This window comes from Pelodiscus sinensis, chromosome 2, assembly GCF_052426305.1.
Source record: "Pelodiscus sinensis isolate ZL-2025 chromosome 2, ASM5242630v1, whole genome shotgun sequence".
NCBI classification, from domain to species: Eukaryota; Metazoa; Chordata; order Testudines; family Trionychidae; genus Pelodiscus; species Pelodiscus sinensis.
The window spans coordinates 221594974-221620970 of record NC_143053.1 but is presented as its reverse complement, the minus strand read 5'-3'; the positions used below and the strand labels follow the sequence as shown (position 1 = coordinate 221620970).

The 25997-nt window shown below is 40.3% G+C and overlaps 1 protein-coding gene across 2 annotated transcripts; it reads left to right on the top strand.

Annotated features, from left to right (window-relative positions):
- Positions 1-1929: 1929 nt before the first annotated feature.
- Positions 1930-25137, top strand: HACD1 (3-hydroxyacyl-CoA dehydratase 1). Of its 2 annotated transcripts, none has more exons than XM_075922465.2 (7): positions 1930-2183; positions 8474-8591; positions 9916-9934; positions 10024-10106; positions 14296-14417; positions 17597-17775; positions 21203-25137. In XM_075922465.2, exons 1-7 carry the CDS (start codon positions 2056-2058, stop codon positions 21283-21285), a joined length of 732 nt encoding a protein of 243 aa, XP_075778580.1. In that variant the 5' UTR covers positions 1930-2055; the 3' UTR covers positions 21286-25137. The 2 variants fall into 2 exon arrangements, with proteins under 2 accessions (XP_075778580.1, XP_075778579.1); XM_075922464.2 differs by having other exon boundaries at positions 1931-2183; positions 10018-10106; positions 21203-25136.
- Positions 25138-25997: the final 860 nt, after the last annotated feature.

Sequence of the window (25997 nt, the reverse complement as noted above, 5' to 3'; positions counted from 1 at the left end):
GAGCACGGGCTGCAGCCTGCTAGTTTTATTTAAGCCAGTTTGTTTTGTTTGAAGAGTTTGAGAATTTCTACTTAGGACAACAAACCTGGTGCAGAAACATTACCCATTGTTGGAATGACAAACTAGCTATAAGCTTTTCCTGTCCCTGGGGGCTTCTGAGCAAAACAGAGCACATATTTCTGAGAAGCCAGGCTGGAACTGAGGAATATGCAGGTGTCCTCCTATATGTAACTCATGGATGACTTAGCATAGAATTCATGTACTCATCTGGAAATGCCTTTGTATGCTGGCAGCAGAGAATGAGCAGAGCCTGTGGGGGCTACTGTCATCAGCAAAGCAGTGTAAAAGGCATCCCAAGCTGGAGATCTAAAGGGACAGAGCAGTCTGGTTGTTCAGATTGCACCCTGTAGAATGTTGATTTATATGCAATGTTGGGGTGTAGGAATAATTTTATAGAGAGGGTGCTGATGATGGAAACCATGTATTTGATGTTTGCTATTATTACTTCAAGCCAAGGGGTGCACCAACACCCCAAATACCAGCACTTGATGTAAATGCAACTTTGCCAACTGGGGGATATGGCTGCGCTGTATTCTAAGGCTAGATTCTCACTCAGGTTTGAGCCCAAGCACCCATTTCATCCATACACAAATCAGTCTGACTCAGGTCAGCAAACAGTCAGGACCCAGTTCTTAGGATCCTGCAGGGGATGAGTCAGGGCCCAGGTACCACTGAGACTTGGATCCAAAGCCTATTATTTAGCAAGGTGGATGTAGCTCAAGCCACTGAGCAGAGTCATAATGCCTGCACAGTGCAGTGCAGTCATGTTAGATCCGCTGTGAGACTCAGATCTAGCAATTGTAAACCCAGGTTTACAATGCAGTATGGATGCTCATGCACAAGCTTGGAAACACTAAGTCCCACAGACTAGGACTTATGATGAGTGTAAACATAGTCAGGGTGACTGCATGTCCAACATAGGTGATCCCTGTAAGCACCAGTAACGGGTACAGCCTGTATAAGCATAAAGTACCTATTTGGACATTCATTTTGCTATCTTGCCAATCACTCATGGTGCACATAAAAACATGTTACACCTACTCATTTATTTGTGGGAGTGTATTTTATGGTGACAAGAATCTTTGCTCTTACTTCTCAGAGAAGCCAGACTGGAAACCACATTGCTCACAGCAATCATGTAGCAGGGTTCCTCAAACTTCATTGCACCCTGACTCCCTTCTGACAATCAAAATTATGACCTGTTGTAGGTGTCTGAAACCTGAGCCCTGCCACCCCAGACAGATGGGGATAGACGGGGGAGGAGGGGAACAAATCCCCACCACCTTGGGGGGCACCAAAGCTTAAGGCCGGGGTAGGCAACAAGCAGCTCACAGGCCAGGTCCAGTTTGCCAAGGTTAGCCCCCAGTGGGCTGCCAGACACTTAGTTTACCTGAGTGTCTGTGGGTACCACTGTTTGCAGCTCCTGTTGGCTGTGGTTCACTAACCCTGGCTGGTGGGATCTGTGGAAAGCTATGACCCAACCTTCGCTGCTTCACATGGCTCTCATTGGCTGGGAAAGGCAAACCAAGGCCAAGGAGAGCTGCAAACGGCCATATCTGTAGATGCTCAGGAAAAAACAGCATTGGGTGGCCTGCCAGTGGCTAACCCTGGCCAACTGCATCCCGTCCGCAGGTCCCTTATTTCCCACCCCTGACTGAAGGGCTTCAGCCTGGGTAGGAGGGGCTTGAACACTAGGCTCTGTCCCAAACCTCCAGCGAGTGTAAGGCCAATGGGGTTGTGATCCACTCCGTTCTCCTGACCCACAGTGAGAACCGCTGGGCTGGGGGAGGAGGAGGCTCGTGTGACCTGAGGAGCCCCTGGAGGGAAGGGAGGAACTGGCAGCACCATGTGAGCCGCTGGCCAGGGGGCAGCTCAGCCCGCCCTGAAGACAGATGGGGTGAGAGCGAGTCAGCTCCAGCTGTCAGCGCGGTTTCAGCCCTGCCCCTGCCTGCGCCCCTCCTCCGCCGCGCGTCTCTCCCCGGCCTCGGGCGAACCATGGCGTCCAGCGAGGAGGACGGGGCCGGCAACGGCTCGCTGGAGGAGAAGGAGAAGGGCAGGAAGAGAAGCCTGGGCGCGCTGGCCACAGCCTGGCTTATCGGCTACAACATCGCCATGACCGCCGGGTGCGTGCCGGGGAGGGGCCGCGCGGGGGAGCTGCGGCTGGTCCGGCGCGGCGGGGCGAGGGGGCTGCAGCGGGGGGCCGGGGCGGCCAGGCCTTGCGGGCGGGGGCTGGGGCAGAAAGACGTGGGGCGGCGTTCTGGTCTAGCGGGGGCTGCCTGCGGGACTAGCCCTCGCCGCCTGCCATTGCCTAATACGGTGCAGCGCGAGCGCGTCACCCCTCAGCCCGGCGGGGAGGTTAAGTATAGCCAGAGCCGGGAATGCCGGGCGGGGCGCCCTGAGGTGTAAGTCGCTGCGGCCGCCGCACGCTGAGCCGGCTGCTCCCCGGGGCTGGAGGGAGGGATCTTGCGGAGGGGCCCCTCCCGCCGCCGGGGCTTGCTGCGCTGGAGCGGCAGGCTGTGGTCTTCCCGGTCCCGCGCTGGGCAGGGCTTGCCTGGCCAGGCTGGCTGCCCGCTGGGGCGCTGCAGGGTCCACGGAGCTCAAGAACCGAGCGTGCCGGGCTCTAGAACGGTGCCCGCGAAGGCTTCCGGAGTGGAGGGGCTGCGAAGTGGCTGTAACAGCAGGATTCCCCGTTTTCCTCCCACCGAGGACGCATCAGTGGTTTAAGAAAGCTGGAGACCCACTGGCTCCCAGCCGCACTGAGTGGCTTTAACTCAAATTCTTGTTTGGGAGAGCGCTTAGTAGCCAGGCAACTTCTATTAGCGTCTTCCACCTGCCACGTTAAGAGTAAACTGCAAGACATTACTACTGTTGTATTGAAAGACCATCTTGGCTTCAATCTGAGCAGCCTTACTGATAAATAGTTAACTGATATCGAAACTATTTGAATACATTAATTTCTCCCAGCTCCCTCCTGCTCCCCCAACTTGCTGCACAATCAATCATTGTGTTTGAAAACAGAGGTTACAGGCCAAATTCAGCCCTGACCTAAGCAGACAAAATTCAATACAATCAGTCGAGTTGCAGCTATATGCCAAGTTGAATTTGGTTTAGGTCACGCTTCAGTTTTTGTTGTCAATTCAACTAGAGGTAGAGCCATTCCAACGTGAATGAATTGGGATGCAACTGTTAATAATCCCAAGGTGCATTTAAATAATGTTTAGTATTATAATGGATTTTTTTGAGAAAATGTGATAAGGCCCCTTCTCTGAGCAATGTGAGTTGGTGATTATGGAGAGCCTGGAACCGTTGCCCGCGCCTTGCCTCCGCACTCACTGCAGTGGTGGGAGCCACAATGCTCTGACCTCCCTGGCCAGCTATCCTCTCCCAGCCTGCTGTGCTCTGCTTCTCTGTGATGGTGGGAAGCAGAGTGCTCTGGGGCTGCGGAATTAGGCTGAGAGAGTGCAGCGAGGTGGAGCAGGCTGTCATGCGACTCCAATTCCCACCACCAATGGCCTCTTACCCCAAGTAATCCCCTAGGCAGCCCTGGGACCTGTCCATAGGACGGTTGAGGCAGCTGTCATAGGGCTCCCCGAAGCAGCCACTCCAAAGCATCCTATGGAGAAACAACTATTGGTATTGTTTTAATGTTAGGGGAATTCTGGTATATATTTCAGAGGTTGATACATATTTGTATTCCTTTTCAAGATTTGCATAAACTGATTTTTCACATAAATCATATAAATTAAACTGATTTTTCACACAGTCAGTCTGTGGAACTCCTTGCCAAAGGATGTTATGAAGGCTAAGATTATAATCAGATTCAAATAGAACTAGAAAAGTTCATGGAGGACAGGTCCATCAATAGCTGTTAGCCAGGAAGGTATACCTTGCCTCTTTGCCAGAAGATGGATCATTTGTTGCTTAACTGTTCTGTTCATTCCTTCCGGTACAGCTGGAATTAGTTACTGTTGGAAGACAGTAGACTGGGTTAGATAGACCTTTGGTCTCACCAAGTATGGCCAGTTTTATGTTCTCATTTTATTTTCTGTTGACTATCTGATGATTGTCAGTCTCCCACAAATTTTAATACTTGTTAATAGACATTGGTCTATTCTATATAAGGGATTGTGGAAATTAGGCATGGGGCTTTATCAAGGTATATTTGTATCAGCTTTAATTAGTGTTCCTATTCATTGTTCATACTCTTTATTAGTTTGGAACTGATATGTTTCCTCATATTCTCAACAAGTCCATCCCTTGCTTTGTTGTTCATTTGCTCATGAGAACTGTGCTCATTTAATGTGGAAATACACATATTCTGATCCTAGCAAGTGCAGCATCTCTCATCAAATCCACTTATAGTTGAGAGGCAGCAGTACTTGTAAAAGTGGCCCTTCTGTTTATGTGGGAGAGGAGAAACAGAAACAAACATTTCATTATCTTTTCACACTGATAAAGTACAGTACAGTAGATAAACATAAGGGGGACACTGAAGGGTAATGCTAGTACAGTTAAGTGTATCCACTTGCAAGTCAATACTTGTTAATAAAATTCTAGAAATACCTGGGGTTTATCAATCATTGTGCTAACTCCTCTTTTTAATATGATATTATATATTATTATTCATGCTGGTAAATGCATAAGTGGCAATGTTCCAAAAGCAAAAATGGCAGGTAGATGCCCAAGACCCATTGAAAGTCAATGGAAATTAGAGACCGAACTGCCCTTTGGGTCTCTGAATGCCTCCCTCAGAGAAATTTATCATTTAAAGTATTTTGTGGGACTTAAAAAAAACCCCAAAACCTTGCAAGCTGAAGACCAAATAAAATGGTTGGTGAAAGTACTTGTGTAAAAAGGTCTAAGATGCAGTCCTATATTTTTCTTAAGTCAGACAAGACATTTCATGTTCCTTATTTGTTCCAATAGGAAAGTCAGGGAACCTCTTTAGTTTATACTTATTGCCTTTTTGGTCGGGCACAATATGGCTTCTCAGGTATTTTTTATGTAAAGATACTGCTGTCACCTGCCATATTGCCAAAAATATCCATTATAATTGTCAACACACACTTTACTATAAAACACAAAACATTGGGCATCTTATTATGAAGATAACATGTATTGATGACACTAAAAGCATCCACTGATTTCAGCAGTGTCTGGAGACCACCTCTACTTTTACACCTTACAGAAATTGTACTCAGTGTTTATACCACCCATGACAAAGCTAAACAGTATCGACGGGTGTTGTTTAACTGGCACTTCTGCTTCATTCTCAGGGCAGGAAGTAGAATTTACCTGTGGTACATCATTGTGGAACCTTGATAGTTACACTACATGCAGTGGAATAGATGTAGAAGGGGCACCATAAGGGAATCCATATGTGTAGTGTATGGTGGAGCCCAGTTCCATGTGAGTTCCACATATTCAAAGAAAGGCTTGGAAGAGGGAGATAGCTGTTTTCATAGAGTGTACCTACCCAATAGTGCCCCATTCTGGCAAAATGTGGAGCTGTGGGTGCTCGCTGACTCGCTTTTGCCTAACATCATTAATAAGGTCAAGGTTTTACATAGCCTTCTGAAGCATCTAGTTTATTAACCAAAGATACAATAAAATATCAGCAAGCCCTTACCAGCAAGCATCTTCTGTGGGAGACGCAGTCAGTCTCAGTTTATCAGTTGCTACCAGAGTTCATCGCTGTCCTCTCCCTCAGTTCAGGTCCCTTTCCCAGAGTCAGGCCTCTTGACACTACATGGGAAGAATTCTTCCCAAGAGCCAAGGAAGGGTGTGCAGAGATCTGTCAGTAGTAGTCCTTATCTAGGGCAGCACACAGTTTCTGACCGGCTGAGCCTTCTGCCACTATTTGGAATTCCCTGTCCCTCTAAGCACACAAATCTCTTGTTTGGTGCATTCCTCAAGAGCTTCCTGTCTCTAGGATCCACCTTAGCTGACCCTTGGTAACTTTTTTATCAGGCTTCTTAGAAAATCAGCTAGCAGCTAGGGATTTCATTCCTTCCAGGTATGTCTGACTTGGCTTTTTTCTTACAGGAGTCTGTCACAAGTAGGCAGGTCCCTGAGTCTCCTAAAAGGGCTAGCCTCTGTGCCAAGTGGCCACAAAACTTGATGTAAGCAAAATTTAGGGAATTCAGCCCCTATCCATGGCAGGGACTAAAGCAGCTTGCCAGTGAGAGCTGCAAAGCTTCCAAGCACTCCACAGGCTTCCTCTGTTCCTATGAAGCAAATGTTTAATTTGTCTTTTAAGGTGATGGTTGTAGGAGAGGGGTTAATATGTGTGGATAATTTTCACCCAGATGGAATTCAGAAGGATAAAAGTGAAGTTGAACTTGATAATATTGAATAACTCCTGTATTTTTATATAAATATGTGTATATCTGCTTTTGTGTTTTGGTTGCTGTGTACATAATGGAACTAGAAATTTCAGATTTAAACACTCAAAGGCTAGGAATTCAGAATGAAACATTTTCTGACATCTTCCTTGCATGTGAGCTTTATGATCCATTATATGAATGAAAAGAAAGATCTTAACAATGGAGCATGTGACACACGGTTTAGAAAACACATATTTATGAAATTCAGGTTAACTGTGTGGAAACAATCGGATATGCCTTAGGTTATTATAAAATGTATTTTAGCTCAGACTTGTTTGAATCTCAATAAAGAGAGCCTTAATTTGATTAACAATTATTATTGCTTTTATTTGACTAAAAAGCAGAAGGTATCTTAAAAAAAAAACCCAGCCAACCAACCAAAAAACCCTTTTCACACTTAATATCAGTATGGGATTACCAAATTGTCAATTCCAGAACTAACCACTTGGCCAAAATTTTCCAAAGTGACTTGTGATTATGGGTGCCTGGATTTTTGAGTGTCTAACCTTAGACACTTTAAATTGACCTGATTTTCAGAGGATGGGTATACAACACTTCCTGAAAATTGGACCTCTATATGTCTCTTAGGATGGATAGTTCAGGCACTCAGAACTAAGGATGTTAATGACTAGTCGACTATCTGATAATCAAATGCTTATTGGATAGCTAGTCAACTAGTTGATTTTCCCCTCCTCCCCTCACTGCCTCTATCAGATAGAGGCAGCAAAGGGAGCGAAGACAAGGTACTTTAAAGCAGCAGTGCTACACAACTGAGCCCGGGATCAGCTGTGGACACTACTACTTTGAAATGCTGAGGTGGTGTTCAAAGGGGCAGCACTGCATAGCTGATCTCGGGCTCAGCTGTGCGGCACTGCCCCTTTGAAATGATGAGGTGGTGTTTCAAAGGGGCAGTGCTGCAGGGAGCCTTGGGTCAGCTAGAGTCTCCTCAGCTGATCCTGGGCTCCACGTGGTATTTCAAATTGGCAGCACAACATGGAGCCCAGGGTCAGCGGGGGACTCTGTGTCCCCCTCTTACTCTGGGCTCCAGGAGGGCGCTTCTGTTTTGAAATGAACAAGAGACTACCCGCTGGCTCCAGGCTGCACACGGATTTCTGCATTCCTCCTTTGAAATGTACAAGAGCCCCAGCGAGGGCTCTTGTACATTTCAAAGGAAGAATGTGGAAGTGCCAATCAAGTAGTCTGGTAGTTGCTGGAATTTCCATCACCTACTTAATTAGTAAACTGATATTTAACATCCTTACTCAGAGTCACTAGCTGCTTTTGCCAGTCTTGGCCTTAAGTCGCCATGCACCAGTCCTTCAAAGAGCTTTTTGTGGTTGGAACCCTGCTGCCAGGGTTTCCTTCACATAGAGCTTTTTGCACGATTGAGACCAAATTTGGAAATGTTGGCCATAGTGCTTACTATACAATATGTGTTAAGAAACCAAAATACATGTATTGAAATATTTTTTTAATTTAATGTAAATTTTTCAATTTCTTAACACTGTGAAACCATGATAAGCAATTTAAGATTTGACATTATATGTGAAAAAGCACAATAGTTCAGAACTATTGCTCCTAGCCTTTCAGAGGTTTTCCATTAGGGGACAATCCATGGTATATGGATATATCAGTTCCTGGTGATCTGGAGTTGGCACTTTTTTTTTTACTACATGCTAAGTCATGTTTAAAACAGCTAAAATACATGAATGTATACTCTCTTAATAATAAAGATGTGGTCCATATGATGGAAAAAAGAATACCTTAGCTATGTATCACAGAGGACTCTTTGCAAAGAGAAACAAGGCACTCTCTCTATACTTTCCCAAAAAGTAGGGTACTGGAGCTAAATAGTTAATGGATTTTTCTATGTTTTAAATTATATTTTAATCTCTTTTTAAACACCACCAATAGAAAATCAGAGTTCTCCTAATGTTTGAGATGAAAGTATTGTAATGAATAATTTAGAGGACCTGGGTGTTCTGAGAATTCTCATGAAAATTATCCATTCTCTTTCTTTTTTTTAGGTGGCTGGTATTGGCTATTGCCATGGCGCGGTTTTACATGCAGAAAGGAACATACAAAGGCATATACAAAACTATTCAAAAGACACTTAAATTTTTCCAGACATTTGCTGTGCTTGAGGTAAATTTTTAAATGCTCTGCATTGCTTGATTGTAAAATATTTACCCTCAGCAACAAAACTTCATTAACATGGAGTTAAAGATGAAAGAATATCTAAGAAGTCCCAGTCTTTCTAACTTTATTTGTTTTTAAGGTGTTTTTAGGGGAAAAGGGGAAGTTGGTTGAAGGAAATGGATACATATTATAACATTAATTCTAGTTTACTGTATTATTTGCGTAGGATTTGTTTTACATTTAAAAAATGCTTATGAATTACTCAGTGATGGATCTGGCAAGTAACAAAGGGACTCCATTCCTTATGGTTTGCACCCCGCAAATCCATGGATATCAGCTTTATATCCATGTGTATTCACATCTGTGGGTGTGGATATCTGCGGCTCATTTGTAGCTACAGAGGTGGATGTGGATACAAATTTTGTATCTATGCAGGACTCCACTTATTGTCCCTATTCCTTTGCAGACACTCTGCAATCCTCCAGAGGTGATTGCTTCCCTCTCATTCCCCCTACTAGACTTATTGCCCCCGATTTGGCTTTTCTCTCTTTTGCTTCTTCCAAACTGGACCCACATACCCCATATGGTTTGCTACCAGTTTTTCACTGAGCCATGACTTTCCACAAAGGAGTTATGCGTGTTTTACAAAGCACTCTGGAGGCTGCATGCACTTGGAAAGTATGCAACAGGTTGATATGGGTATATAATACATGTATATAATACATGTGCCTCTTTGAACATGTGTGGTCATCTGTGTTTTGGTTTTTGTATTATAATATATATTATAATAATACCTTTATATGTCTAAATAATTCTACCTGAACCCATCAACACTAGCCAAAAGACTTAATAAAACTTTATAAAATTAACAACAAAGAAAATGTGAAAATCCTTATATATCTGAAACACCTTGTGTGTCTTGCTATAAATTTTCCAGAAGAATTCTGATCTGGATAAGGAGTTGCATGTGAAACTAAGGTTTGGTTTTGATGAAAGTGAAGGGTAAGGCATGTGTATATATGTACAGTATATGAAAATCAGCCTTATGTGAAAGTTCCTTTGGTAAGCAAGCCAGTCTTGATTTAGCGGCATTACACATCAAGGGCCTGATTCTCTGAGGAGTCAGACACACGAATTTAGGGTACTTGCACCTCACAGAATTTAGTGCTAAAATCTTAATTTTTGGTGCTGTTAAAGTAAATGAAAGTGTAGTCTGAATAAGGAGTAAAGGACTAGGAGCAAGTTTAGATTTATTTGTGTATACTGTACTACAATCAGTGCAATTATTTTAAACCAGTAACTTTTAATTTATACTTATTCTTATTGACAGGTAGTCCACTGTGCAGTTGGTGAGTCTTTTACTTTTAATATCTCACTTAATTGATTATAAACATTATTTGTGGGATATAGATCATATATTTCTCTTTTTAAGGAATAGTTCGCACCTCTGTGCTTGTGACTGGGGTCCAAGTGAGTTCAAGAATCTTCATGGTGTGGCTTATAACACATAGTATAAAACAGGTGGGTGCATGAACACATTCTGTTTTACTCCTTACAGGAAGGGCTGTATATTAATACAAAGCTTATTTTAGCAGGAAGTGCTATTTAACACTATTTAGGATCTGGCAAATGCTCTGTACAGCGAGCTCACTCAAACTTTAGTAACAGTTCTGCAGGTAGAGAACTTACAGGATCAAGCCTATAGTTTACAGTTGCTAACTCCCAGGATGTTGGTAAATGCCATTGAAGAGGGACAACTAAGATACATTGGGTTGCTGCCAGGTTTGGTCTATCTGTTAAGCAAGATCAAAGGCAAGCGCTTCTGTTCATCAACAAATGTACCACACTGTCAAACACTCCACTTTGAAAAAGAACTTAAATTAGCATGTGTTGAATGTACAAATGGAAATCATTCTTAAACCAAATGCATCTGGATAAATGCTGCTATGACATTTTACACAGGATTTAATACAAACTACAAAGAAAATACCATTCTCAAAATGTTAAAAATTAATATATGTTCAAAGCATGCCAGTATAATAGACTGTTATTTAAAAAACAGAACATTTTTCAGAATATGAAAATTACCTAAATGGTCCCTGAAAATGATATTTAGGTTCTCAAACTTTTTTTCCTTGCAGACCACTTTAAAATTACTGACGGTCTCAGTGCATCACTTTATGATTTTTTTCTAAATATTGTTTGTATTGTTGGCTAACTATCGTAAAGCACTTTGGATAAAAGCGCTATATAGAAAACCCTTAACAACAATTATCTTTTTTTGTTCTACAAAGAAAAGCACACAGTTTGTACCACAGAGCTGAGGCTAGAAAGGAGGGCTATCTCTTTCCGGCAGCTGCAGCCCTGGAGCTGGGAAAATTTGCTTCTTTCTCTGGCTGCTGCAGCCCTGCATGTCCCAAATTCCCCCTAACCCCTTCTTCTTACTCAACTGCTCCCCACCTCTCTCCTATTTCCCCCATTTCACCCCTACCTACCCTGTGTTCCATCCCCAAGGTCACCACTGCACTTTTTATGTAAGGTTCGAGGATACGGACCCCTAATTTAATGTAGCCACACTAATTAGGTGGGCAGGCAGCCCTTCATTCTCTTGTGCTGGAGCTTGCCGACTACTGGTGGCCAATGGACCACAGTTTGAGAACCTCTGATTTATGTGGTTGATTATAGGTTTAGTGTAGGTTCTATAGGATTAGTCCCAGGAAGAATGATCCAAGGAATCTAATACTCTTGTAATGAATGGACTAGGACTTACAGTTTGTGTGAATTTTATTTAATTTGCAGGGCTGAAATTTCTATTGTCTAAATGTAAATATTGAATAACAGATCTCAACGTTTAGGTCTGTGCTCCTGTGTGGTTGGCTGGGGTCGGAACTTTCCTAACTCATGGTGCTGAGCTTTTAACTTTCTTACCAGCAGGTGGCACCTGCCTAACTGCTGATGAGATATAACAGTCAGAAATTACATTCATTGTCGATTCCTTTTTCATCTGTTCACAGAGAAGAACTTTCTTGTACACTTTGTATTCTTTACCTCCCTTTTTGTGATACATAGGAGGTTTATTTTAAAGGTTTTTTTAAGTTAAGTACCACCTGTTTTTCTTTTATAAAAGAAAAAAATGTTCAAGAAGTGAACAATTTGTTGGTTATGTTGGACTAATTGATCAAGGCTAGGGCTATATCATTGATTCTCATCATTCAACTTTTTTGTGTAATGGACTAAACTGTCTCCACCCAGCTCTGTTTATCTTGATGTCAATACAGTAGATCGAACTACTTTCAAAAAATCCCCATGTTTAAATGTCTTTCTGAATGTATTTCACATTGTTTCTTCTTACCAATCCTAAACATTCAGGGTCATATGAGGCCACATGTAATTAGAGGTCTGTTACTGATGTTGGCTAGCCTCAGATCCCACTATTTGTCTAGATTTACTAGGCAATCACATGGAATTCTCTACGTATTTATTCAAAACACTATTGCTTGGATTTAACATTGTGACCTGAATCCAGGTTTAGCTATCAGTATTAGCCTCTAGTCTGTTTCAGGTGAAGACTAGCATAATTCTCTTCTCCCTTAGCTGTATACAGATAGTCCCCGACTTACGAATGAGTTACGTACCAAACACTTGGTCGTAACTTGATCTGTTCGTAAGTCGGACCCCATTCATTTAAATGTTTGTAAGCGCGGATCACGTTTGTAACTTGGGGACCGGCTTAATGGGAGGTTGGTCGTAAGGACGAACAGTCGTTAGTCGATGCGTTCGTAACTTGAGGACCACCTGTATTTGAATATCTCTGTACTTTGGTTTGGGTTTTTTTTTTTTTTTTGCTTTCATTATTGCGATGTATCCTATTCCTCTTATATTTTTTATAAAAGATTAATCTTGTTTCCTTTTTGCACACATTGGGCATGATTTTCAAAGGTACTGAGTATGTGCATCTCCTAGTTGTGACTGTTCATATTTGAAAAGCTTTAAAGCTTTGTCACTGTTGCATTTTGTTGAAAAACAATGTTCCTTCTTTTGTGTTTGTATTAAAAAATGTCACTGGATTCCTGAAGGTTTTTAACCTTCAGGCATGGAAGTCTATTTAAAAATTCATCCCCTTTTAATGCAAATTATTAAATCGCTTGTGTATAATTCTTCTTCTCAGTAGTTACTATTTGTAAAAGATCTCTAACCATTTTCTTTGCATAGCTGGGTATCCCCCACACTTACACACTTACTCTGAAAAAATCTGATGTTTTTAAGCTGCAGGTTAGATATTTTATTGGCTGATGACTTAAAACTTTAATCTTTAAAACACTGCAGAGGAGTATATTCACCCACATCTCTTGGTCCTCTCTCTGCTCCTCATTCAGTGATCCAACTCACTCCCAGCTGCCTAACTGTCCTGCAAACCCTTGAGTTCTCCATCTGGTTTTCCTGCTATCAGATTTCACATTGTAGTCCATGGAGCACATTAAACAAAATGGTATTGTCTAGTGTGCCCAGGAGACATTAATAAGCATGAGTGGGGGAAGCAACAACAGTCATGGGCTAAGTCATGAGTCATGGGCTCACTTTGGGGAGGCCACTAGTTGGCTGCTCCCCTTTCTGTAAGGGCTCTATAGCCATGGAGTCTTGCAGCTCCCATTGGCTCCAGTTCGCCGTTTCTAGCCAAGGGGAGCTACAGGAAGCAGTTGCTGCTTCCCACAGCTCTCCTTGTCAAGAAATGGTGAACTGGAGCTGTGAGGCTCCATGGCTATGGGCCCTTTAGATAAACAAAGCGGAATTGTCAGCTAGCGGCTTTCTCAATGTGGGCCCACTTTGAGGAATGTTGGGCTAGGTGAACAGAAGAGCTGGCTCCCCTCATGGACTGGCTCCTGCCTAGCACCCCACGCTGCTGCCCCTGATACAGAGGACTCTTGAATAGTTGTGTAACTGCAAAGAATACCTGCAGTTACATGACTATTCAATTACCCAAAATCTAACATCCCTAATTGCCAGTATCGGTATTAGATTTTCTGGGGCGTGGGACTGAAACCCAAGCCATGCTTCTTGGGCCCAAGTTGAAGCCCAATGACTTCAGCCCAGGGTGGTGGGGCTCAGGTTATAAGCCACCTGGCTGTGGATGAAGTCCTTGGATTTTTGACACCCACACCATGAGCAATGGGACTTGGGCTTTGTGTCCCCTCCCTCACCCCTGCTTCACACACCTCCAGGGTGGTGGGGCTTAGATGGGCTCCGGCTTTGGTCCCCCCCCCCCGACCTTCTGCAATCATGCAGTAATTTTTATTGTCCGAAGGCGGTTGCAGTGCAATAAAGTTTGAGAACCCCTGGTCCAGTCTATACAAATGGAAGAGAAATATGATATATAATATTTTGAGAAAGGAAAAACCAGCAGAAAAAGAGCAAATTGAAAGGGCAGATGCAGGGTATGCAAAAGAAGGAATAAAATCAATTTAATAGTTCAGTGTTTTGATGTATTTATTTTGTACTGTACAATTAGCAAAATGTTTCTATGTTGGTGAATACTTGTAATAGAAAAGTTAACATGATAGTGACTATATTTGCTGATTTTTTTTTATACCAAGTTTTCATTCTTCTCAAATTCTTAGTTCTGTTCCAAATGTCGTTAGTGGAAGTCTATTGCTGCTTGTATAGCAAAGAAGTTTAAGGGTGAAGAAACTGTTGGTTCTTTATACCTTCACAGATCCAGAATGAGGAGAGCGTTATTCTTTTTCTGGTCGTTTGGACTGTGACAGAGATTACACGATATTCCTTCTACACATTCAGCCTGCTCAACCATTTGCCATACTTCATTAAATGGGCCAGGTGGAGATGTCTTGCAGTTTAGTTTCTCATAGTTCTGTGCATGCTAATTTCATGCATGCTGAGCTAACACACAGGAGAATAGATGTGTGAGCTTTAGCTTTGTGTCAGCAGAATGCACTTGGTTGCCTTGTTATTTAGGAATATTGCCATTTGGTTTTAAAATATAAAGGATATTTTAGCTCAGATAGTTGGATGCAATTTGTGTTTTAATTTCTGTGTTTGATAGTTATTTTAATTTACTAGTCATCCCTTTCTCTTATGCTTGCAGGATTACCTTTTAACTTTTATAAGCTTAAAGCTGGATTTTGAATACAATTTAAAATGGACTAAATTACAATAAAAGCTTCTTTATCTGGCACTCTGTTAACCAGAAAACTCTGTTAACTGGCATTGCCCCGAGCCATTAACAAAGTCTGAATTTAACAGAGTGCTGGATGGGCTGCCGGTTCTGCCCAGAGCGGAGCCAGCAAGGTCTGCTTTGTTATCTGGTACATTCAGTTAACTGTCAGCTGCTGTTCCCTGAATGTCAGATAACAAAGCTTTCACAACATCTTTTTTAAAAAATGATCATAACATCTTAGACTATGCCAAAAAGAAGAAAACTTTTGATGCCAGAAATCTAGTTATTTGCAAACTTAAATCCCAATTTGACCTTAGACACCATGAGTGCTGACTGCGAAGAGGCGACTCAAAGTGAAAAGGGCTGAGCACATACATAAGTTTTCGCAGGATTGGGGCCAGAGTGCCCATTCAATCCTGTGAAGTACCTGGGAGTTATGTGCTTTGATCACCTTGCAGGCTTTGTGCCTTATTCTGTATTACAGTTATGATTTAATTAAAGGTTTTACAAAGCCTTCATTGATATTTTAACTAACTTAGCCCAAAAAACAAGGGCATTTTTTTATAGAAGTAACCTTGACTTGAGATGTCAACAATGGCAGATTAGCCACTGGGCCAATGGAGCCAAAAATGGATATCCCCACATCACAACTTGCTCCTGCCAGGGATGTTGGGTCTTGCCCCTCTCCGCCCACCTGGCACTTCTGCCAAGGGAGTGGAGTTAGGCTAGGAGCTTTCCCACTCCATCCACCCACCCGGTGCTCCTCATATATGCACTTGATCCTATTTCCTTGGCAGGAGCACAGGGGAGAGGAGACACTGCAAGTGGAAGGGATGGGGAGTGGCACCCATTTGCTCTGGCCTACAACCCCCAAAAGCTTAATCCACCTCTGGATGTCAATAGTTGAGTATATTATTGTATGTACAATATATTATTGATTGTGTGTAGGTTGGATATTTGCCATGAAGCTTAATGTGATAAATTGCATTCTATGTAGTTATTGAAGGAAAAGTAAATATAAATCCAGAACAGACTTTGCTTTTTTAGGAAGCAGATAACAGTCTTATTTTAAATTCATTATAGATGATTATTTGTTCAAAAGTATAAGTTTGTTTATTTTGCTATATTTTTGTTTTGTAAACAACAGTTCTGGTGCTTCTAATGCACTTCTTTGATATGGCTGATATTTTTGTTCATTCTTATAATGCCTTGTCTTTCTGCTTGTACACTAAGTGGTAGGTTTGGGCATGTTTAAGACTAAATGGCAATTTTAAAAAAAGCATCCCCTGTTTTTAATTAAATGTATATTTAGGCTTTACATTTAGAAACACATTTAAAAATATCAAATTATCAGATACTCCCCATACTTCCAAGTTAGAAGCTTTTTCCATTCAAATTATAATAAGGCAATATAAAAAATAGTCATTCTGACAAAAGAACCTTATATGTGCGTGGAATATACTGGAAAACATTTGAAAATGTGTTCTTCTATCACTTATTTCACTAAAGGCTGGCAAGTGGGGAAATTGATAGCTACCCTGTAATATGAATGGGCACAAATCCATTGGCTTATCTTCTCTCTTCCTCCTACCTCTCCCCCATCCCTTCCTTTGACAAGTTTGGTCCTTTTTTGTGTATATAGCTATGTATGAATATACTCATGTAAACCATAATAAATTTTTATTTATTGCTTTGGGATCACTAGCTTTTTATTTTGAATTTTAAAAGCAGTGTCTTTCCCTTTTAAATAGAATGAATACACCTACATTTTAATTCCCAATACTCTGTTTTTAGTTTATTTCTCTTCTGAATATGGCTGCACTGTATTTGGGGTTATGCCATCTGTTACTTATTACATCTTACCTACTCTGTTCTGTTCAACCTCTGAGCCCTCCAAATCCATTGATTCCTACAGTTTCATATTCAGTTGCTGCTGTTTTAAAACTCCTCTAGCTTGGCCATGGAATTTTACATATTTTACATTTATTTTAGACCTTGTGAGGCAGCTGTCATTGCCTCCCCCAGCCTGAACTCAAGAGAACAATTCATTATGAATGATTGCATTTGTATTCCTTACCTTGCATGAGAATTTTTCAAAACCATTGCTGATTTCAGTTTCTTATTTTTCCACTCTGTATGTAGCATATGGTATTTTAAGTAGATGGCTTCTTTCAATGCCTTTGTTTTAACATTTATTTGGGAGTAGGTCTGTTTGTTCTAAAACGAGTCCATTAAGATGCTTGGTCTCTCACACAGATGCTTTTGCATCAGTAATTCCCATTCATGCAAGTGGCAGATGCAGTACATGGTTAGATTCCCCAGATGGCAATGGAAGAAACAGACTTCATAGGTATCTTAAAATTCCATTAACTTCAACAGAATTACAATGAAGAAGGGATGCAGTTGGTCCACTGTGCATAGACAGTGACAAAAACATTTATTCCTATTTAGTGTTGATCCACACCTGCTCCCAGACCAATCAATGGCACCAGGGTCAGGCTCTGTAGATCAACCAAAAAAGAGATTATTGGACAACAAAACTGTTTTCCATACTTTGAATGTTTATCTTTTAACATTGGGAAAACATTAAAGCATTTTGGCATTACTGCAGTCTAAATGTGAGGGCTTAGGGCCAGATCCTCATCTAATAAAAATCAACATAATTCTGTTAAAGTCGGTGACACTGTGCTTATTTACACCAGATGAGAATCTGGCCCTTGGTTTTCTCTTTCAGGAAATTACTATAGTTCATTGCTGTGCCACTAATCATCTAAAGAGGTGATGTTACCACATGAATTTATCTTTCAAGAAAATAATTCTTAGATTTGTTTTTCTTCAGATACAATTTTTTTATCATCTTGTATCCTGTTGGAGTTGTTGGTGAACTTCTAACTATTTATGCTGCATTACCATATGTGAAGAAAACAGGCATCTTTTCCCTGAGACTTCCCAACAAATATAATGTCTCTTTTGACTACTACTACTTCCTTATTATTGTCATGGCCTCCTATATACCATGTAAGTATTATTATACTTTAATAATAGCAACAACACAATAATACATTATAGGCAGAGTTCACAGTGATGCCTCCGGTTAATTCTACCTAATATTTTTCTTTATAGGGCCAAGTTAGTTAAAATTTTGCCACAGTAACTGCTCAGGGTGAAATTTTTCATTCCAAGTGTCTGCCTCAGGCTGAATATATTTGGAAAGCTTCACTGAAAAATGACTTGGTTAGGGGAAAATAAGACTTTTTGTTTATGTAAAAGAATCCTGCTATCATTTTGCTGAGAAGATCTAGCCCCTCTGTTGTTTAGAGGAAGGACTTGAAATTTGGACTTATTGGTGTCAGGGATGTGCATTTTGCAATTTTCACAAAAATTCATCCAAAATTATCCTCTGAAAGTCACCATTTGCACATGTTTAGTAAAAGTTTGTTAGAGATTAGCAGTAAAAGTCTCTAAAATTTCCATCTGCACTGAACATGCTGCAATGCACTCCTGCAGAGGTTTGGTCCAACAGCACAGAGCATGCTGCTCTTCCAGGACATTGCTGAGTTTGTGTCAGATCAGGCAGAGAGGACTGGAAGTTGTTATTGGACACATAAAGTGATAGCAGAGAGACTGTCTCTCTCCTGCATTCTCAGTGCTCCCTATTCTGGCACCAAGACAAAATAGAGAAGCAGTCTGATTCAAAGGAAGAAAAAGGAGCTGTATTAGCATGAGGCATACTGGGGAGGGATGGAGACATGCTAGGGTCTATAGGCTGTGGGGGTAGGAACAGGAGATGGACAGATTTGAGGCAAGGGGAGTTGAGCAGTGAAGAAAGTGGCAGCCTGGGAGTGGAGGCTTGGATAGGACCAGAATAGGAGAGGTGGAGGGAGGACAGAGACAGGTTGTGGCAGGTTGAGGAATGTTATACTAGGAGATAGGGCAGAAGCATAGATAACCATTACAACACACTGCCTTCTAGAATGTGGACTACACTCTTAGCTTGTTGGGTCGTAGTATTTCTGTACTGTTTTTCAAATATATGTGAAATCCACTAGAAAATTGTAAATTTTAGACCAGTAAGCTCTACAGCTATATCTGACAATTTTTTGAAATGATAATTAAATAACAAAGCACCTGGAATATCATGATTGATAGGCTCTAACCAGCATGGATTCTGTGAAGTAAAATCATGTCTCACTAATCTCTTAGAATTTTTTGAATGTGCCAGTAAACTAAGAAGGGAAATTGGGAGTTTGTCTTCTCCCTGTCTCATAACAGAAGATGAAGGGAACATTCAGTCAAATCAATAGATGAGAAATTCAAAACTGATACTGCTAATAACACAATGTGTAATTAAATGTACAACTCTTTCCCTAGGAGGTTGCTGAGGCCAAGAATTTAGCAAGATTCAAAAACAAATTACATGTTCATATGGCTAAAGGGAATATCCACAGTTATAATACACATTTTTAATGTCTATACATGTTATAATTAATTATAACATAAATAAATCTCCTGCTTCAAAGGTTAAGTCAAAATGTTTAACAGTTAAAAGGCCGGGATGAGCTCTAATGTGAAGGACAGTTTATCCCACATCTACTTAAGTATATGATTTTTATGCTGGTCTCTGAAGCGTCTGGTACTGGCCACAGGGTGAGATAGACAGTGGGTCTGATTCACAATAATAACCCCTATGTTCCTATGTGTCTCATCCCTTTTTAGTGTCTGGCCCATAGCAGATAACACCCTGTTATTCTTACTGCTGTGTGTTGAGGCATTAGCTCAGGTGATCCATGCTTTGAACCTCTAAGATTTCAACCCTGCTGATAATCTATAAAAGGGTCAGTACAGTTATATAGGGAGGAGAAGTTTTTTTCAGATTAGTTTATTTAAAATTAGGAAATTACACACAAATAAATGATGTATAGGTATAGTTAATCCTGTCTCAGTATGGGGTCTGGACTAGATGACCTCTTGATCTTCCTTTACTACTACAGTTCTACGATTAAAAAACATTAAGGTTGCAAAGTCAGGCACCCTGGTGCATATGTATTATGGTTAAAATTTCAAAAATCCCTGAGTGATTTGGACTCCTAAATATTATTGTATTCAGGAGGATTTAGACTCCTAAATACATACATCTCTTTTGAAAATGGAACTTTGGATCCTAAATCGTTTAGATGATTTTGGAAATTATACCCACCAGTCTTTAATGATGTGTTCCCCCCCCCCCCCCCCCCCACACACACAGAATCCCTGTTTTATTCAGTGCACAGCATAGTCTGTGCTCTGGGTATGACTCCAGGGTACATAGTGAAGGAGTCTGTTATCTCTATGACCCTGTCTCATTTGTTGCAGAAATTAGAAGGTGTGTAGTAAAGGAGGCAGGGGACTTCAGGAAGAGAAAGGATGGAGTCTATCCCTGCCTATACCACAGTGTTCTCATGTGATACTGGACAAGTCAGTTCAGTGGAAGTAATCATGTGTTTTTCATTTTCTGGATGCCTTACCTGAGTCACTCATGGCCTGATATTCATAGGTGTTTAGCACATAAAGCTGTAACTGAAGTCATTGAGAGCTGTGCATCTATAAAATAGGAGTCCAACACTCTGCCTGTAGGGCACTTTAAACTTAGAATGTCTGAGTTAGAGGAAAGATGGAAATATCTACAAGCCTGGCAGTTCTTCTTGTTCAGAATATCGCCAAGTTCACTCATCACTGGTATTCGTTGTACTATCCGGTTTTTATGTTCTCAGCCATTTTCAGCATTTTTACATACATGACTTTAAAGATGACAACCATGCAAAAGTGTGGACATTCCGGTATTAGCTGAACTTGTAAAATGTAAAAAGAGTATTCAGGCTCTAGGCACCTCAAACTGGGCGCCCAAAATTAGTGGACACTTTTGGCTTTAACCTCTCTGTAGTGAGTCTCTTTTGTCTCATCTGTGAAGTATGGATAATAACACCACCTTGCCTGAGAGGGCTATTGTAAAGATAAGTTCACTGTATTAATGAATTTATAAGATACTACATTGATGAGCAGCACAGAAAGCCCAATGAGAGGTAAGGGGTGAAGCAGGGAGGGCACTACAACAATTTCTTTAGGACCAGGGGAAAAAAATGTGCCATTTCTTCTCAGCCCTAACCCACAGAAGCCTCCCTTAGTACAGATCCTGGACCACATTGAAGAGACCATAGGGACATAGAGGTTGCTGAGAAGTCACTGATCCTATTTTCCACAGATGGGTGTTAGAGGGAGATCCATGCATAAATGGCTCCCTCCCTACGTGGAGTTCAGTGAGGTGAACTGGCACATCACTATTTAGTCATACTTTGCCATAGTAAGCCAAACAGTGTTTTGCCATAACCTTTCCTTAACTTACTAGTGTACGGTTAGAAAAGTATTTTCCCTATTTTCATCTAATTTGTTTATTTATTCTTTGATCAAGTGTTTCCACAACTCTACTTTCATATGCTGCGACAGAGAAGAAAGGTGCTTCATGGAGAAGTGATTGTAGAAAAAGACGATTAACCCAACCCTTGTAACCATGGTGCTTTTTACAGAATAATAAGAAATGGAAACAAACCACTTCATGTGATCCTTAAGAGTCCAAGTTGTAAATCATGGAGCTAGAATAAATGACTGTGCACGAAATAACATGGATTGTATTGTTTTGTAAATGTGGTATGTCTTCAAAATTTGCTTTTTATCCTTGGATTCACTTTTGATTCTTTCATTTCATTCATTGGTTTTTTTCTTCAGACAAACTATTTTCTTCCCAATTTTTGTATATAATTGACAAGTAGAGTCAGGAAATTGAATAGTTTGCCAAATTCCTTTCTATTACAAAACTCCTAGGGGTCATTAAGAAAAAACAGAGTTGATGAGAAATATTGGAAGTTAGTATTCTAAAAAAACAGATAATTCATCAATTAGGTAATGAATTTTTTCACAGGTGTCTTAAATTGTATCCTTATTCTTTTGCAAACACTAATTTTTGTCAGTATTCAGAATTGAAAGTTTAGTGTCTCTTGAACCTTATGAGACTATACCATTACAAGAAGTCAAGCTAACCAAAAGCTAGGTTTACAGTTACTTAGGGTCTGATTCTGCCTCCTGTAGTCACATTATGTTGTATCATTCTTCCCAGTTATCCTATTGAAACTTCTAGAGCAGCAATGGGCAACCTAGGCTAGTGAATGGGCCATAGGAGTGGTCCTCATTCATTTTAGTGGACTGCGAGATTATTGTAACCAAGATGGTCTCCCAGGACAGAGTCATTTTGCTAACTGCACTTTTTACCTAGTATTTGCAGGGTGTGCTGATTGAACCATAGCAGCACTTTGATTGGATGCAGAAGGAGTGTAGTATTTGCTCTCACAGTCAGTGTTGTGTGTGATCAGCATACACCTCACCTCACGTGGTCTTGCTGTATGTGCATGTCACTTTATTAATACCAGTAGGAGAAAAAACTACGTGGACAGAAACCAGCAGAATCTGGCATCCCTGCATGTGAGTAACAGTAAACAAAATGTCTTGTGGACCACATTTGGAACCTTCATGGGCCACATGTGGCCCCTGGGCCACAGTTTGTCCACCTCTATTCTAGAGTCCAATTCAACATCAATAAGCATAGTAGAAGTGGACCCTTCATTAGGCCTGATCCTGAAATGAATGGGTAAAGTGTCCATGCCAGCAGATTCAGATACAGGATCAAGGCCTGATATTGCTTTAACCTATTATCTGCAGGGTTGTAGCCTAGAATAAGCTTTTTAAAGAGTTGAACTCTAGGTTATATTTGCACATTTAGGGGAATGTACTTCAGTCTGCTACTACTTGATGCCCAACTATAGCAGATAACATGGTCTGAGTTTATTTTGTCCTCGGGAATTGATTACCAGTTAGTTCTGAATTCTAGAGTTGGGGAACATGAGAGGTGGTAAGGAATAACTATGGGTGTATATATGGAAATTGTGGCTATGACAAAGTATTTTATTTCTTACAATTAATCAAAAAGGATAAAAATGGAAGATTTTAAAATACTGCCTTGACATGTAAATTGTGTTTTGAATCAGCCCATTATGCACTTTTAATTGCTTCTTCAGTTAATTGTTTCATCCTCTTCATAATGTAATCAAGGAACAGTTTGGGATCTGGTCCTATTTAACATCTTTAATAATCTGAAAGATGAACATGTTAATGAGTAATGCTAAAAATTGAAGATGTTATAAACATCTTCATAGAGAGGTGAGTTATATAATGGGGCTCACAGATGTTAGAAATACAGGCAGGAATTTAAAACAATAAAGTTGGAAGAGACCTGGTGTGAGAATGGCCCACACATTAAACATTCATTTTGCAATATGAGGTGGCAATCACTGCAATTTTGGATTGCATATGCTGAAGTGTCATGTCATGGAGCAAGGAGATGTGATTTCCCCTTCATTATAGGACTCTGCTGAGGCCACATCTGGTATACCATGTTAAGTTCTGGGTGTGTCATAAACAAAAAAAAACTGTAGGCAAATTGTAGAAAGTTCAGAGACCAGCAACAAAAATAATTAAAAGCATTAAATATATATAGCTTGCTTACAGGGAAAATATTTGAGGAGGAAAAGGAATTATTAGCACTGAGATGTGCAATGAGATATAATTATGAGTCAGGTGGAATTAAAGAATGAAAAATATAAAATAAATGTTAGGGAAATTATCCTGAACATGAGATTTTTTAAGCTGCTGAGTAATATTCCAGGGCTCATGGTGGCAGCGTCTTTCTTGGGTATTTGAAGCCCAATAAGATAGAATATTAGAAAACGAGTTGTAAGAAACAATGTTGCTATGCCAGTGGATGGGGTTAGTTAACCTAAAAGATGGTTTCCATTTCTAGATATTGGATTATATACTGTAACTTTAAAAAAGAACAGAAGCGTGTTTCCTGATGTGACTCACAAGTTTTCATTATATTCTTATCTTAAGTTTGCAATGTGATATGCCTTAACTTTGCCATATTTACACATCTTGGTATTACATGTAAACTAGCTTCCTTTTCAATTGTTGGTATATTGCGCTTGAGATGGAAGAATGGTATTTCTGAATATTTGAAAACTGAATATTCTTAATTTGTTATAAAACAGTATTGATCTAAGGTGCTATATTAATTTATTAAAATACATATTTATGCAGCTGAAATGATTTACTGTATTAAGATAAATCATTTAGTCTTGTCACAAAATACGTTTACATGCTACACGTTTAGACTAAAAGTTTTATTTAAGTGTCTTATGTATAAGAAATATTTCAAATGCTAATTATTCTGACACACTTAACTTGCTGTTAGTTTCATATGAAATGCCCAGGCAGCTTCTGAGCACATAGTTTTCAATGAGCAGGCAGAAGGATCTTATGGAATTAATAAAATCAGTCTGTGTTCACTGGTACAGTTTAGTATCCTTTTACTGGTGTTTCAGCTCACGTAATACTATCACCGTTGATCTATTTGAAATGCATTGAATATTCCCAGTGCCTGATCCTACAATTTTAACTCAAATGAGTTTGGCCTTTGGAGACTATTCCTTCAATTACGAGTTGAAGGGCTGAGTCCCAATATAGTATTATTCATCTGAGGTTTTCTGTATTGTGTATGGGTTGAGCATATTGTCATACAAGTTGCAAAGAATTTCTGCAGGCATTTTGATATCCTTTTATACATGCAACATGATTTAATACAACACCATTCATTAAAATTCCAATGTTTGCTTTGCATAAAGCAACAATGTACTAGTCTTGAATAGTGATACATGAACAAGAACAAAGATTTACAGTCATAGGAAAAGCTTGTTAAGCTGAATATTAATAAACTTCAGACTCATGTTGAAAATAACTCTTTGGGTATGTGTTTACTTAAGGCCAGACCAGTGAAATTTTGGTGTGGACTAATGGAGGCAATGACATGCTCCCTGTCAAAATTTCATTGACCTTTTCTCTCTTTCTGGAAAACTTCACCCAGTTCTAATTAATATATTTTAAATGATATATTCTGTTCAGAAGAACTGAGGATGAAACCCCTGGCCCTCCTGAAATCAAAGATTTAAAAATCATTGACGTCAGTCAGGCCAGTTTTTTACTCTGTGTATTTAACGTCAACATTAGCATAGTCTCATCTTTATCACATAATGAAATAGTGAACCAACTTATTCCATGCTATATACAATTGGCATTAAAAACAAGCGTGAATTTCATAAGGTGCACTCTGTTTCCTTCTTGAATTTGGCACATTTGTCCATCTTTGTAATCTTCACTGCAGTATTCATAAATGTTTTAACTTATTGAGAACCTCTTTTTTTATGAAAGGTTTGGAATTGAAGTCTAGCACTGAAGTCTTTGACATTTTATGTTGTATCGAATAAACTTGTGAATGTCAACTCTTGCATCATGCTATTTTGGTGCCTTATTGAAGGTGCTACAAGTTATATCTGGTCTGATCCTTCTGTGCTTATTTGTGAGAAGGCCTTTGTTTTCATGAGTAATCCTACTGATTTCATGACTTGATCCTTAATGCTGAAATGACTAATTTTGAGATAAAAGCAAAACTCACAGAAAAGGGCATGGGACTGAGAAATGGCATCAGGCCTTATTGCCCAAGCTTGTCAACTGTTCTTCACAATGGCCAGCACTGGCTCAGTTCATTTCTCCCATCTCTTGCACTACACGGGGTCTTAGAACATGGCTGTATTGGCTTCACCGATGCCTAAAACATAGTCCTTCCTCTCTCCATAGAGAACTATGGAGACGAGTTTGAGGAATTTCCATGCATAAAGAGAAAGCAGAATCTTCTTGTGTGGCTTCTTTGTGCCGCTGTAGTCTTCCTAAGGCTTTCTGAGCAAGAATTTCTCTCAGAAGCTGTCTCTGTAAGAGCAATAATATGCCAACACTTCTGTATCACACTGCTGTGAATAGTACAGTTCAATATTAATAACCTTTGAGAATTTCTGCAACACACCTTTCCTAATTCCCATTAAATAACATTAATCATACATGACCAGTTACCTAGTTCTCTTCATGTTAACTAATAAACTACAATGCACAGTTCACAGGGGAATGTGTGTGAAAGGGTTTTCTGTGACCAAAGGGAATGTATTTATGTCCTAGACAGAATAAAGTATGTAAATATTAAATCTAGGCATTGTCACTATTCTGCCTGTGATGAGCATAAATGATGACTGACACTTTTGGATTTTATTATC

Bases quoted from the DNA above. Each gene is read 5' to 3' on its own strand.
- HACD1 (XM_075922464.2), top strand. From the start codon at position 2,056: ATGGCGTCCAGCGAGGAGGACGGGGCCGGCAACGGCTCGCTGGAGGAG. The intron at 10,107-14,295 runs GTGGGTGCATGA...ATACCTTCACAG, and splicing joins TAACACATAGTATAAAACAG to ATCCAGAATGAGGAGAGCGT. The intron at 14,418-17,596 runs GTGGAGATGTCT...GTTTTTCTTCAG, and splicing joins TACTTCATTAAATGGGCCAG to ATACAATTTTTTTATCATCT.